The sequence below is a fragment of the Nanorana parkeri genome, unplaced genomic scaffold, assembly GCF_000935625.1.
Source record: "Nanorana parkeri isolate BGI_ZX_2015 unplaced genomic scaffold, ASM93562v1 scaffold1342, whole genome shotgun sequence".
Lineage (NCBI taxonomy): Eukaryota > Metazoa > Chordata > Amphibia > Anura > Dicroglossidae > Nanorana > Nanorana parkeri.
In genome coordinates this window covers 354677-370273 of record NW_017307610.1, presented here as the reverse complement: position 1 = coordinate 370273, position 15597 = coordinate 354677, and the positions used below count along the sequence as shown (strand labels likewise).

General features: G+C 39.0%; 1 protein-coding gene across 6 annotated transcripts in view; it reads right to left on the bottom strand.

Moving 5' to 3' along the window:
- PAM (peptidylglycine alpha-amidating monooxygenase) overlaps window positions 1-15597 on the bottom strand; it is a 161815-nt gene that overhangs the window by 37060 nt on the left and 109158 nt on the right. For 4 of the 6 annotated variants that reach the window (XM_018569485.1, XM_018569488.1, XM_018569487.1 and 1 more), the window contains exon 15: window positions 589-903. The exons of the other annotated variants lie outside the window; for them this stretch is intronic. In XM_018569485.1, the coding sequence (XP_018424987.1) occupies window positions 589-903 (315 nt within the window). The remainder of the gene's footprint in view (window positions 1-588; window positions 904-15597) is intronic. 6 annotated transcript variants of the gene reach the window in all.

The following is a 15597-nucleotide window of genomic DNA, read 5'->3' as shown; positions in this document are numbered from 1 at the left end:
GTCACTGCCATAGGACCAAGGAGCGGACGAGTATATCTTCTTTACTATCTCCCTTAGAGATAAACAAGCGGTTAACCCTTGCAGTGCGGGGGTAGCCCCACTGCAAGGGTTAACTTTTCAAATTCCTGGAGATCTTCTTTAATTTTTCTAGCTCATGATTACTCAACCCTTTGTATTATCAAGGGGGTAGCTACAGCTAAAACTAAATTACTCCTATGAGGGCGATCGGTGTTCGTTAAAGAAGGGGGTGGGGAGTGTCAAAGGAATAAATCCGATCTCTGGTGCTTGTTAAAAATTGATATCTGTCAATTTGAATTTATATTATGCAGAACTGCAAAGATAGCGCACAATAATAGCAAATAAATACATTTATATTTCATGCATTTTGGTGGGGCAGCTTTAAGATGACACAGATCTTAATGGTGTCAATAAGTAATATAAAGCTAGAAAGTGACAAGATTACGAGGCATATGGGTTCAATCATTTACAGTTCTGCCTCTGTTTTCTGTTACTCGCATACTTCCCTTCAGGTTTTCTAATGTGGATGAAGCATTTGCAGCAGCCATCTTAGAATAATTCCCCACCAACCTCCTGGATGCTGTTTGTCCACTCCACCAAGCTTAGCTTCCTGCACCAAAGGCAGCATATTATTCCCTGGTGGTCTCAACGTGGATTCTAATCTGTGGAATTTGTGAATTCGATCTCTGACCAGAATGGTATCGGGCCTCTCCCGGTGTGCTAACACTTGTCTGGATATGTACCAGCCAGGGTCTTTCTTTTGCACCACATCAGCGATCTCCTCTACGAGATCGGAGTTAATAATATCATTAGGGTTATATTTATGGACATGAACAACATCTTCCCTTTCACCTAGCAGTTTGGAAAGGACGGAATAGAAATCACCTGTGCAGGAAGAGAACAGAAGAGATAAAAACAGAGAGATGGAAGATTAACACATCATAGTAGACACAAAAACTTCACATCATTCTTATTACACAAGCCTGGCTCAGCCATATATCAAACACACCACCATCTTTCAGCAGCAACATTTACATAGAAATGGCTGTGTTGGCCTAATATTTCCTGCAGAAAGTAACACAAAGATTGTCCTTGGCTACTGTGACGGAAATGAAGCATGTTATTACTGTGCAAGGCATGCTTCAGACAATGATGTTCACGGCACACTCACATCAACCTGAAGGTTAGATTAGTTTTACATTTTAAAATACATTTATAGAGGTCAGCACAGAGATTAAAATATATTTCATAGCTTGTACAGCAAATGTCATTAGGAAATAGATCATATAAGAAACCTTTGTTTTCACAAGCGAGAGAAAGGGCTTAACTCATTATAGCTACATATAGAAACAAATACACTTGGGAGCCATTACTGCACTAAGGAAATGACCAGTGCCCTCCTGCTATGTTACTCGGCAAGTACATTTAAATTTGAAGTGCAGACTGATAGAAAAATATGACCAGAAAATGCATTTTCAAATTTATTGAAAATATGACATGTATTTTTAAAAGAAACCAGTGTAAGTACATCAAATTTGTCTTAGTATCTGCCTCTTGTAATCCCCTGTAAAGTCTGGGGAGAGAGGGGCAGCACTGTGAGCCAAGCAAGCAAGGGACATGATCACTGGAGAAAAAAAGCAGAGGGATGAGATGCAGTTTCCTGCTGCTCCAAATCACAGGTGGGGGGTGGGACCAGGCTATATTTCTTAATTGCATAAAAGAACAGTTAGGTCACCAGTCTTGCTGTGACCTTAAGTAGAGCCTTGTACATCTCAGAAAGGGAGGCACTGAAACATGAACCCTTTAGCCGCTCCCATATGGGTATTTCAACTGTGTGGTTAGCTGTTTGCCTGGAGTTACGTTTTAAGCCAGTCTTAAGAAAAATTAAGATAATTATTTTAGAATGAGAAGTTGCTAACATCACTTAAAACATTTAAATTGCATTCATTCATTTTGTGCTTCACCTATATAGTGAACACACTTTACTTCTTTTTACAGTGACCGAAAATCTAATAAATAGCAGCATGAAAAATGTTATGGCTGTGGCCACCTCCTCTACTCTACCATGAACGGTTAGTGATTTGTGGGGACCCCATATATATCTACATATGTTTTACAGTTATTTTTCCGCATCTACAATGGTTTTATGTTTAGATGGAAATTGTGCTTAGTAGGGTTCTGGTCAGGTTGGTTCACTCAGGGTCTTATTATAATTATTGATAGATACTGACAAAACAGCTTTCAATGCTCTACTCCCCTTCCCTCCTTTGCAGTACATAGCTTCACATCTAATCCATGCCTTCTTTCCATTTCTGGGTTGAATGATGGCCAGGGTCATCCATCCACCTGCTCTCTGCACTGGGTGTCATGATAGAGTCTCTTTTAGTTTTCTGAACTATGAGAGATCAATCCCCTCACATCCTAATCTCAATGCCGACATTTCTGAGCATGGTGTCTGTGTCTTACCAGCCCAGCCCTACCAGCCCATTATTGTCCATATTGAAAAGATCTACTCATCATCTTCCCAGACACAGCGATTTAAAGTCTTAAAATGGCCACACACAATCGCCCCAGTTCAGGATTGCAAGACAAAATGAGATAAGGGGAAGGTCATGTGGCCAAAATGTCACAGTGGTTTTTAAGCTGGAAGGTTTGCATGGAGAAGAATAGATGGTGATTTTTTTTCTATCTTGATACTAGATATCGGCTTTAGCTCTCTTGCATTTACTTGAATTTTGGCTGCAACTACCCTTTAACCAAATCCATGTTCACACTATAGCTAATAACATACCAAGCTGACCCTCACAAGATTGTTTGATAGCTAAAGTATAGTATATGAGCACACATTTTTAAGAAGCTTTTGAACACGTCATTAAAAAACTAAAGGGAGTGTAGGAACTGGTGGGCTGAATCCATCACAATTGATGTGAATCACAATTACTTTACAACTGGCCTAATTTCTATCGGGCAGCTAGAAAACGTTTTTGAATCATATGAAAATCGATGGATTTCGTACAAAAAAAAAATTTGCAACATGAACACTGTACATGCGCAAACAAAAATCATTTCTGATAAATCAACGAAATTCGGTTAGTATTGCTAACGAACTATAATTGAAATCCACATTGGTCTGTGCATGATGGGGCAGTCATGCCGAAATCAAACAACGGTTCGATAAAGGCACGAAAAAAATCTAACGATAATTGTAAGGTGTATGGCCTCCTTTATAGTTATATTGTCTGTAATTTATCTAAAAAATAAGAAATCTGCAACAAGATTTAGACCTTCGCAGATACAGAAACTCAAGGATCTCATCCATTCAGGGCAAAGGTTCCAAGGGAACGGCTTCATCTCACTGTACTCAAGGAAATTAATATCTACAGTATTCTAGGTGGATCCCGGCATATTAAATTAGCGGAAACCCCAAAAAACGGGAAGAACTAGGAACAAATGAAACAGCTTTCTCAAGTACCCAGAGAGATAGCAGTCAAATAAAAGTGGGTGAGAGGTGTATCAGTAGTGAGTGACATCCTAATCATTGAAATGTATTACATAACTGTCCGGTCACATGCCTTGCATTACTGAATCATTAAACATTCACTGCAGGTGAATCAATCAATATAATTTAAAACGCATGTACCAGCATAAAATACACCTGTAGTGAAAGCTTTCTGAATATTCCATTTACAGCTTAATAAAGAGACTCTAGTTATTATGGTTTAGCATTTAAACATAATAGTAATTTCTTGCAATATGAAGTTACTGGCAATTATTGTACTAATGTTTAGGATACCTTAGATAAATGATGCACCAGGGATACTGTCAACAATCCCAGGTGTAGAATCATAACGGGGAACAAAATATAGAACAACGAAGCACTGGGTTAGAGCATAAATGATATAATTGCATTACTCGTTAACATGTTTAGTTCTTTAAATGCTATATCATTTATTTTCTACCATGTTTACAATTTAAAGATTGATTTTCACAGCATCAATGACCACATATTTAATAACACACCTACACAAAGTGAAAGCTTGTTCAACAGTGATATTTCCTAGTTATCTGATAGCTTGAACACTGACTCAACATGCACATTCAAGTGTGAGTTAATGATATGTGAACTACTAGACCAACATTGCCACTGGTACATTTAACAAATACATACAGTACCTTGTAATGAATCACCTACAGGTAGGTACTTCTTAAAAACAAAAGCTCCACAATGTACCTGGGAAATGTCAGACCTCATTCATAGGACTGTCAATCAAAGTACTTTATGTGTAATATGTAGCCCTCTGTTTCTGAAACATGTAAACTCATTCATTTGCTTAATTGTGGCAAATACTGTACCAAACCTAAACCTTGTACCTGTAGGTATTTATGGTTATTTAGACGCATAATGGATTGGTTGGAACACAAACTTAACAAGATTCCGAATGAGTATATCCATAGCAAGGAGCACTTTACAATAAAGTAAACCTGTCAGAAACATTAGTATTCCAAACTATTTTATAAAAATGCATTAGTACAGGTAACCGTCAGTAAAAACCTCATGTCAAAATGATCACAAAAATGATGCAAAGCTCCCCTTTCTGTTAAAAGTCAAACTTGGCCCAGCTCTTTTCCTCAATGCAAGCCTACCTTCTGGTTATTTAATATGAAGGTGGCCTCAATGAGCAATAAGAAGGTTTGGGAAGCTAGAGGCTTGATAAAACTTCACCTATCGCTTGGCATGTGGTTTTCACTGAAGGGGAACTGCTACTTGTGCACTTTTCATCATATGGATAGTGTGAATTGCCCCCATCTCAAGGAATTGTGTGGAAACTGAATTTTACAGAGGGGCACATATTGTTCTGGCTCCTATAGATTCCTATAGCTCCTATAGACTGCATTACATTCCAAAATCTGCTTACTCTACATCCAGTAGCACCACATAAAAAAACATTTAAACATTTTAAAAAAAGGCAAAAAAGTGTTGCAAAAAACAAAATGCTCTTAGTAAACTTGTATCTCTAGCTTCCATTCGCAACATTAATTTGACCTTTTTTACAAACAGAAAAACTGGGTTTTATATTGATAACCTAGTAGAAACAGCAGTGATATAATGGGGAAAAAAAACAAGTGGTCTAGCTTTCTCTAATTAGGTGAATGGGGTAAAACTAAAACAAGGATCATAAAAAAAAAAAAGAAGTGGTTACATTTCTATTTCACCCATTTATAAATAAACCACTATACTTCTAAGCATAAATGTGCATCATTGGTAATTGCTGCAACAGTTGCCATGTTTGCTTTTTATTTCTTGCATCAGCACGTATGGCCACTGAAGAGGTTTTACTTATTTTATTTCTCTTGTTTCAATCTGAAGATGGAAGAAATACACATAGGTAAAGCTCATATTTATATTGCAGTCCAAACGCCATGGTAGTGCACTTTAATACAAGATATGACTATTTAATGTTAAAAACCATCAGCAGACAAAATGACCTTAATAGACTGTGTCATGTTTGCAAACAATCTTTTGCTTTCTAATTATTTGAACTAGACATTCAATACACAGACCTGGAAGATGAGTCCCTCAGGTGATATAATCTCATCTCAGAAAGTAATTACCACAGTTATTAACACACTGCCATAAGTAAATTATAATTAAGGAAAACAGTTCTCCACCTGAAACACCTCACTGAAGATAAGCGGTGTGGGGAGAGAGGACCATGCGTCACACCACCTTGGGTATAAACCTTAACCTATAGCTGGACTTTTACTGGCAATGAAAAGACAACAACAAAAAAGCAGTAAAACAGTCAAAACTATTTCAAACAACAGGACTGCATAAGTGGCCATAGTTTTCATAATATTTAATTGAATATAGTTGGCATACTTCAGTACCTACTAGAGGGGTCATTCGTCTGGGTATTATTTACCAAACCTACAATCACTTATTTAAAATACAGCACATGAAAAAGAAGCAAGGGAGAAACCACCTAGAGCAGGGGTGGCAAACACAAGGCCCGCGGGCCGAATCCGGCCCGCCGGACCTTGTAATGTGGCCCGCACAGCCAAAAAAACTCTTTAATAATCGCCCGCGGGCGCTTAACCATACTGCTGATGCGGCCCCCGATGAATTTGAGTTTGCCACCCCTGACCTAGAGAATGTTGGGAGAGAATAAACTGTTGCAGGTATGAGCTGCCTGTACAAACCCAAATCTTCATGTCTAGGGCTGTTTTGACATGCAAAGCAGCAAGTGTCAGAGCTTGCTCTTAAGCCCTACCTTGTCATCCTAACTGGCCACTAGGTAAGTGCAGAAGGTAGCAAGTGGGCCTGCACTTTTTGTTCTCCGTTTTCACAACGTCATTCACACAACTTTTAAATTAATCTTCAGCAACTGAGATGCCAATAGACTTTACTGAGGCAGACTTAATTTATCCAAAGATGGGTAGATGTTCTCAAGAAACATGGGTGGGGAGCTACCTGCCTATCTTGCAAAGGGCAAGGACCTATTGCCGTTTCTAATGTCACTTGCATAAGATACTGAACTGGAGTTTGGACATTGAGCCATTTTTCATTTCCTCTTCTGTGTGAACCAAAAACCCTAAATAGAATAATCCTCAAGTAGTCATCACATTGGACCACTGGTCTGTACTCCACCATAGTCAAGCACATAATTGTGCTTTATAGTTATGTAGAAAGAACAAGTTGATGAATTCAGTCAGGGAAGAATGAGGAAGTTGCGCTGAACATGTTGCCACTCTAATTTTCACAAAAATTCCATAGTTGGTTACAAGACATTCTAATCAAAACCTACCATCTATGCTAGACAGTCATGGAAGGTGCAAATTTGACAAAAACAAACAGTTCAGCTAGAAGGAATGCAGAGATATCAAACTTCCACTAGCCACTGTCGTTTTGGTGCCTAATGTTGATGTGTTGGAAGAAGAAAAATGGGCAAGCGTAAGGATTTGAGAAACTTTTACAAGGTTTAAATTGTGATGGCTAGACGACTGGGTCAGAGCAACTTCAAAACTGCAGCTCTTGTGACATGTTCCCAGTCAATAGTGGTCTAAGGAAGGAAAAAACAGTGAACCAGGGACCGGGTCTTGGGTGGCCAAGGTTCATTGATGCACCTGGGAAAGAAGGCTAGAAAGAAGGCTGATCCATGTAGTCCGATCCAATAGAAGAGCTACTGTAGCTCAAATTGCTGACAAAGTTAATGCTGGTTCCGACAGAAAGGTGTCTGAATGAACACACAGTGCATCACAGTTTGTTGCCTATGGGGCTGCGTAGCCGCAGACCGGTCAGGGTGCCCATGCTGACCCAGGTCAACCTCCAAATGCGCCTACAATGGGCACATGAGCATCAGAACTGGATAGAAGAAAGTGGCCTGGTCTGATGTCACGTTTTCTTTTACATCATGTGGATGGACAGGTGTCCGTCTCCAGGCACAGGATACACTATGGGAAGATGGCAAGCAGACAGAGGCAGTGTGATGTTTTGGGCAATGTTCTGCTGGGAAACCCTTGGGTCCTGCCATCTACGTGGATGTTACTTTGACACGTACCACCTACCTAAACATTGTTGCTTAACAAGTACACACCTTAATGGAAACGGTATTCCCTGATAACGGTGGCCTATTTCAGCAGGATAATGCGTCCTGCCACACTGCAAAAACAGTTCAAGAATAGTTTGAGAAACAATACGAGTTTGAGGTGTTGACTTGGCCTCCAAATCTCAATCCAATTGAGTATCTGTGGGATGTGCTATAAAAACAAGTCCGATTCATGGAGGCCCAACCTTGCAACTTACAGGACTTAAAGGATCTGCTACTAATTGCTTGGTGCCAGATACCACAGCATACCTTCCGAGGTCTAGTGGAGTCCATGCCTTGACAGGTCAGGGCTGTTTTGACAGCAAAAATGGGACATACTCAATATTAAGTGGGTGGCCCTAAAGTTATGGCTGATCAGCATATATATTATTTGGCATCTAATCAAAAATGAATTCATTTTGCTAAACAATATGCTGGTTTTCAGACTGTAAAAACCTTGTCATATTAAAATAGAGATGTTCCCAGGAAAGCTGGCATTAAATGTTATGTCTGTTGGACATAATAATACTCCAGCACACCTACAACACATCCCTAACACCCTTTTATTGGGCGGGGTTAGCTTATCACCCACTCCAGGGGGAAAAAAAAAAGATAGCTTTCCAAGCAGGAGCAGGCTTTCTTCTAAAGATTACCAAGTCACTTTAAGAGGGTTAGTGACTCTTGCAACATCAGACTGATCACATCAAGTGATCCAGGCTCTGTACCGTACCGAGACCAGGCCGACTGCATGTATTTTTTACTTTAAACCCTTTTCTTTCACCATTTCTTACATTTGTTTTGAAATATATTTTCTGTAAATATCACCATTTTTTCTTTTCTATTAAAATACTAAAAAATCATTAAGCTGAATCTCTGAATGTAGTAACTAGAAATTAAGAGCTCTGCCTTTCTGAAGAAGCTGCTGTGCAAAATTTGTTACAATCCTGTCTAGATGTGACAGCGAGCAAAACAAACATTTTGAAAGGTCAGAATTGCAACTGCTGTGAGAGGTGCGTGTTTCCACTAAAACAATTGGCAGCTACCGTGTGTGTAAAGGGCTAACTGTTCAGTTGACCTGTCCCAGCGATGGTCACTCTGCAGGATGAGGATGATAGTGTAATCAACACACCCATGAACAAATATCATTTAAAATGATAACCAAGCTGAAAATCATCATGTGAAGATAATTCCTATCCCAGATAAGCGATAGATATTGAAGATAGATTGCCTTTAGAATCTTCAGGGAAACAGTTCTAAGAATGTTTCTATTGGCAAACATCCTTCTATTGCTCCACACACAGCAACTGTGCACTGCGAATGTGGCGTTGTTCAGTTCTAAAGGAACCCATATTTATCACTTAAACTATAAAAAACAAAAGTGAATCTGGTGGCAATTACCCATCTGCCCTCTCCTGCCACCCTTCCCTGCCCTCATTTACTGGCAGGTGAACAGGAATTCGGACAGCTTCTCTACATAAGTTATTTTCTTGCAGCATAACAGAATGCATTTTACAACACAACATTTCATATTCAACAAAGCACTGGAACCAAATTCTGTGAATAAACACATAAACTAAATAAACTGAAGGGTGAGCGTTCAGGTAAGGAAACACAATATATAACAGTACTAGCCAAGGAGAAATATTAGGTAGTTGAAATGTCTCCCTGAAATGATATATGAGATGTAGCAAGGCTTGCTTATTGAACTCATCTATCAGAAGCTGTGCTACATCCCCCATAACACAAGAGGAAATACACAGATGGAATGACACGCTATTCCTGTGCAATAACAAAAGACAAGCGCAAAGGTTATCATTAGTCAACCTGTTTCAAAGCCGAAGCCAGAGATCAATAGGCAAAGTGTTAGCAGAAAAGAGGTTTATGACTTAGGCTGAAGGTGAAAAAAACTGGAGACATGTAAAAAGGTAAAAAAATAATGTCAAATCAAGGTAGTTTTTCATATTTATTTAGTTAGCATGAGACAGAGTTGGCCCTAGTCTCTGAAAGCTGTAACAATTGACATTTAAATCATACCAGCAATAGGTGGAAAAACTGCGCGTTTCGGCAGTCATTCACAATTATTACAGGTCTTATGGTACTTGTATAACAAATCAGTTTAGGGGAATATGTAACCTTTCTTATAGATATACTTGAATGGTGATCAGTATATTTATCCATTTACATATTACAAATGCAGAAAATGTTTCCTTCTTAGAACTGCAGCACTGTGACTGAGCCCTTGTATTCCCTTCCAAGATTGCAAGTCTAGCAGTTTCCTCAGTGCCATGAAAAACAACTCTTGGTGGCTTATTTTGTAACTGATTTTTATCTCGGCAGTTATTCAGTGGGGATGATAACACATTGCAAGATATACAGCTACTTGAGCTAGACTCCACACACTATTGTTTTATATAAATGTGTTCTGACAAAGTCTGGGGTTATCAGCAAATAATTTAAAGCTAGTATAATACCGACAGACATCACCGATATATTTAGACAAACTTCACAAGTCATATCACTGCCTGCTAAAATGGAAAAAAGGTAGCCAGATATCCGACTCAAATAATATCTTCAATCTCCCTGTCATGGAAAAACACAACATGTTGTGAACTTCGAAAATTAAATTCTTCACAATGTTTATAGATCCAGGGATGAATAAGATCTTGTTTTAAAGTGCTTTTACTGCTTGTTTGGAATATGTAAATACTTTAGTGTGCTTGATCTGAGCACAGGTTAATGTAGCACTCCCCATCAGCATATACTTGCTTTTCTTTAGCTCCCTTACCACTGTGTTCAGCACCTGGGAGCCAAAGAATATACCCATCAGTTTCTGATATGTTCTGGGCCAATCAGCGCCGTCACACAGGGAATCCATAGCCCCATGTGAGCAACAACTCCAGTGATGCACAGCTTATACAGGGTTTTCCTTCCCTCCCAGTAGTTCATGGAGCTGAGGAGAGAAGGGAAGACAAGTATATTCTGCAGAGTAGTAGGGAATAAAGGTGGTATCTGCAAGTGCACAGCATAGACAAATAATTTGAACCACCTACTACACATACAAGCATGATTCTTTAAAAAAGAATAGATTGGGATAAATTGTTGTGTGTAAATTGTTAATCAAAAAGTTTATGGAAATAAAATATCCTTGTAGGATCCAGGGAGTTTGAGGTTTGGATAAGTATGTAATACCGGGTAGCGAGATGCTGCTGGTACCCACTTTAGTAGGAGCAATACTTTAATGTGTTTAAACTTGGTCTTATTTTATTATTTTCAATAAATATGTGATATGTCTTATTAGGTAACCGAGTTCCTTTTATTCTTGAATGAACACCTTAAGAGCCCCACATTTTTCTGTTTTCGTGCTTGCAAGGGAAAAGCACAAGTTCATGTTAAAATAAAACCATCATGAGAGAACTGCCATTGCTGATCTTCTTCTAAAAAGGTTTATAGCACGGATGTCATGTTTACCTGATTGTTTCAATACTCAACCACAGAACTGTACAGGGATATGGACTGCTGATTTTATTGATGTCTATATCTGTTCTGGGTTACTAAAGTACTAAAGGTAATGGGTCAGCATAACATCCAGGCTACTTGTGTTTTTAGAGAGGCTCTCCGAAAAAATAAATCTCAGACTTTAGGACAACCTTATAAAAAGGGACAGAGGCGACAGACTAGCCAAACAGAGACATTACTTACAGAAGTTCTATAAAAAGTGCATAAACATTTTGGCCAAGCTGCATGTGTATATACAAAGCAGATGCAGCAAAGCAGGAAAATGACAGCGATTATCCATTATCAGAGGTTGGTTAAACCATTCCATCCTGTTCAGAGGTGTCTGCAGAGGCTGTATTCCCCCCCCCCAGACAGGGGATTGTTTCCCAATCTGTCAGTTGCCTTGGTGGGGAACAATCATTTCACGTCATTGGCTAGACAAATGATTGGCAGCACAGGAAAAAAAATTGACTGCCCAGCAGTGGCAATTGTAGCGACTTGTTTTTGTTTTCTTTTGATTGCATCTCTTACATCTTACAGCTTGATTATTATTAATGGGCTTTATTCTTTCAAATTAGTATTTCTGTACAGTAAGACAAATATAGAACACTTTCAGTCAAGACCCTGAACCTATACACATTTGCATTTCACTGTTCACACTGGATGAAAAGGCGCACACAGTGGGATTTGGCAAAGATTAACAAATTGTGCGACCTATGAGAACTCTCAGCCAGTCTGAAGTACAGCTAGAGATGTAACAATGTAAAATCTGCATCCCTTACTCAATATCCATTGTTACATGGGTTCATTATCATTTGAATAAAGCTGTTCCTTTTTACATGTCTGCATGATGAAGGGTTCCCACCATGCAGAGCAGGGCACACAGTGCTGGGAATACATTCACTAAACAACAACTTTTGATGTGTACCGTATAGCCTATGGTGGTTCACTCATGCAAAAAGTCTTTTTCTGACAAGATTCCAGGGTACGTGCATAAACTTTAATAAGCTGCATACATTTGTTTTCAGCATGACACCAGTGTACAATCACCAAATCTACAGCTTTAGACATTGTCTGCATGCAGACTCTGGGAACAAGTACAACAATGTTAAAACTAAACAAGCCAAAATGTAAGATTATTTTGTGGTTTCTGAAAAAAGGGAATTTAACCAACAATGACAAAATATTAATAGTTCATTGCGTATTTATTGCATACTGCTTGTTTTATAAAATGGAGAGTAAATTGCAAAAAATAAAAAATAAAGGACACAAACCCAAAGCAAACATCCAGCAATTGTTATTGATTAGTTGCCATTGGTTAATGTCCTTTGAGACCTTTAACTGATCTGACTAGGTCAACTGCACTTTCCACATTTTTATTGCATTTTGTATTTTCTTATGTTAGCCAGTATGGATTTCAGTCAATTTTTGTTTAAGATACTATCTGCAGGTTATCTCCGAGTCCCAGTCTTGCAGTTTTTCCTCTGCAAAATTAGACTGTAAGCTATCTGGGCAGAAACTAGTGTGCTTAATAATAATTTGATCTGGTTCCATTTTAAAAATCAATGAACGATTTTTAAAAACATTTGGTTAGTATAAGCACCTCATATCTTTGTTTATATTCTCATATTCTTCAGCACACCAGGTCTCAGACCAAGAGGCAAAAGGCACACTGTAAAACAAACAATCGGGAGCTATTACACTGCATAGAGCTGGATGTAGTCTTGCTTACAAAAAGGAAGACCACAGTGATAACTTTAGCATACTGCTGCTGCTACCTAATTGTTCAAACCGAATGGATGAGGTCATGAAGGTGACCAAGAAAGCAGAAATTCAGCAGCTGCAAATTTCGTGATCCCCTTGTGGCACCTCTTCCAGAAGGAGTGGCGTGTGGTCAGAAGCTGTTCTCCAATGTCTTAGCTGATCCAGCCGACCGGTCTCACGCCTGCCACGCACATGCTGTGCTTCCTGAAGGCTTCCAATGTGGACCCTGTAATGTACTCTTTGGACAGACAACAGCCAGCGCCCACCTCACCAGAAAGTGACATGGGCAATGCAAAACGTACCCTCCCACACTGCAAACCAAAAGAAAGAAGACCTGCTAGTGATCAGAATTTTATGTAATGGGGACATTTAGGTAGACTTTTAAAAATAAAAATAAGCAGAAAATAGCCATCTAAAATTAAAACAATTCAGTACATCTACAAAGATTAACCCCCATGGCTTGAAATACGAAACTGAGGGGTTGGTAGTGCCAGGTAACCTGAAAAGGGAAAATGCGTCATCCTTTATCTAGCATGTCTTACTATGCCATATAAATAGACCATGAACAATCAATTTATTGAGCAGCTCCAGAAATTACAAGCACCATGTATCTACATGTATCTCTATAGACTGAACACACGTATCACCTGAAAACAAGATCATGTTTAATTTGCAAAACAAGTTAGCTTTAACATCAGAAAGACACGTATCCCTGGAGACCACATGTCTAAGGTTTCCATTCTCTTTAAACTGCACAAAAGTTCCATTATTGTTGTGGTATTGCCATAGAAACACAATGACTGCAATATGTGTTAGATGACCTCTAGCCTTGCGGTTGAACAAAGTATTTTACTTATTGTCTGCTCAAAGAAATAATTTTATCACTGCCTCAAATAGAACCAGAAAATATACTGAGCTTATACGCATGTAAAACTGAAATTTTTAGGTTGCAAAACAGCTGAATAAAAGTGCATACATTAAAAATGGGTGTGCATCTTAGGAACATAAAGGGAAGTAGAGGAGTGTAAACATTTTCCTTCCCTAAAACCAATTAGTAGCAATGGGACAAGATAATTTTCAAGACTGCCATATCTATTTTTTAATTGTAGATGAGGCTCAACTAAGAATTATTGGCACAGTAAAACAAAGGGCAATATTTGGTGCTTGGATCATTACAACATTCACTTCCACTATTTTCACCACTTAGGGGCTGGAGACCTCACTGCTGGATCTATAGAGGTAAGATAACGATTTGCTTGAGAGGAACGCCAAACAGCTCATAAACTAGGAGATTTTTCACCAAGAATGGTGGTTGATAAGCGATCTGACTTGCACATTGCCCCTTGTTAGAATCTCTACCCCAGACTACAGTATTACGTGGCCCTTCACTTAATGTGCACTTTAAAATAGATGTTGCTATAGCGGATTTATCACTCTGTAAATGCTGGTTGCCTGGATATCATTTTGACCCTGCAATGCGCTGAGTCAAGAAATAGAACAAGCATGCATGCAAGGCCTTTTAACTTTTCTCTGACTTTCCTGATATATACACTGCTTCCAGGCCAACTACTCAAAAGGATTGAAGCCAGTGAGTCAGAAGAGTAGCCAGGCAGGCAGGCAGTTAGCAATGGCAGCCCTCTTAGGAAAGGTTTACGTTAAAGATTTGCTTTAACTTATCTATATAGAATGGAATTATGTCAGACAGTAAATCTCTACATGTGTGAAATAAGAACCATCTCTGATCACTGTTATCATTGTGATGTGGTCTGATTACTTGGTCACCCTTAGAGCCTGTGTCGATGGGCTTTTGTTTACTTCAATCAAGTGTATGGGAATGCAGAGAGTACCTCCCAGTCTAACGATTTCTTGCTACATCCTGGTTGGATACATTACAGTGAAAACTGCAGTGAAGATTTACATTGCGGAAAGAGACACAAGGGTGTTTGTCACATAATAAGAGCTTGACAACCCTTTTTTATTGTGAGCACCTGTCTATTTTGGTTTTATATCATTACTAATAAAAAATATTTCATGAGGAGGAGGTACCTCTGATCTTTTTTTATTGTTATCAGAGATTACACACTTTCTTGCGTGGGCTGCCTTTCCTCTAGATCGACTACATGTGTGGCTAGCACAAAGAAAAAGAAAAGGGTGGACTCTGTATTCTGAGGAGCGCAGGAAGAGAACTGTGTTAAGGATATGAATACAATGTATAAGCAACCCTGCTGCTTGGTCTGCAAGTAAATGTGGGGAAAACAATTTTATTTAAGGCATGTAACAAAAAGTAATATACTGGATACTATCATTACATTGTTTTTTTGTTTGTTTCAAATAAGTTTTATTGTGTTTTTACAGGGATCCAACAGAAGATACAGATAGACGTTGTCAACCTGCATACGGGTTCAGATGCATAACATTATCAAACATACATTTGAATCATGAATCACTTTAGGGATAGATTGAGTGGGGTACAAAAGAAGGGGATAGGAGGGAAGTGTCTGCCATAGTGCTTTACAGTCTTCACATTCTGTTAAGTGTCTCTGTTGATCGCCCTGATCTACTGAGTAGTTATCGAGGTGTGCCTAAGGTACTTTGAGGTATTAGTGCGTCGTGTTATGTGCGGCTAGTGATGAGCTACCATTGTGGTTACGACCTGTTGCAACCATGGTGTCTCGCGTTGGAATGGTCAGAGATTCTACAAGAGAAGGTCAGATAGCGGAAAGTAGTGGAAGTG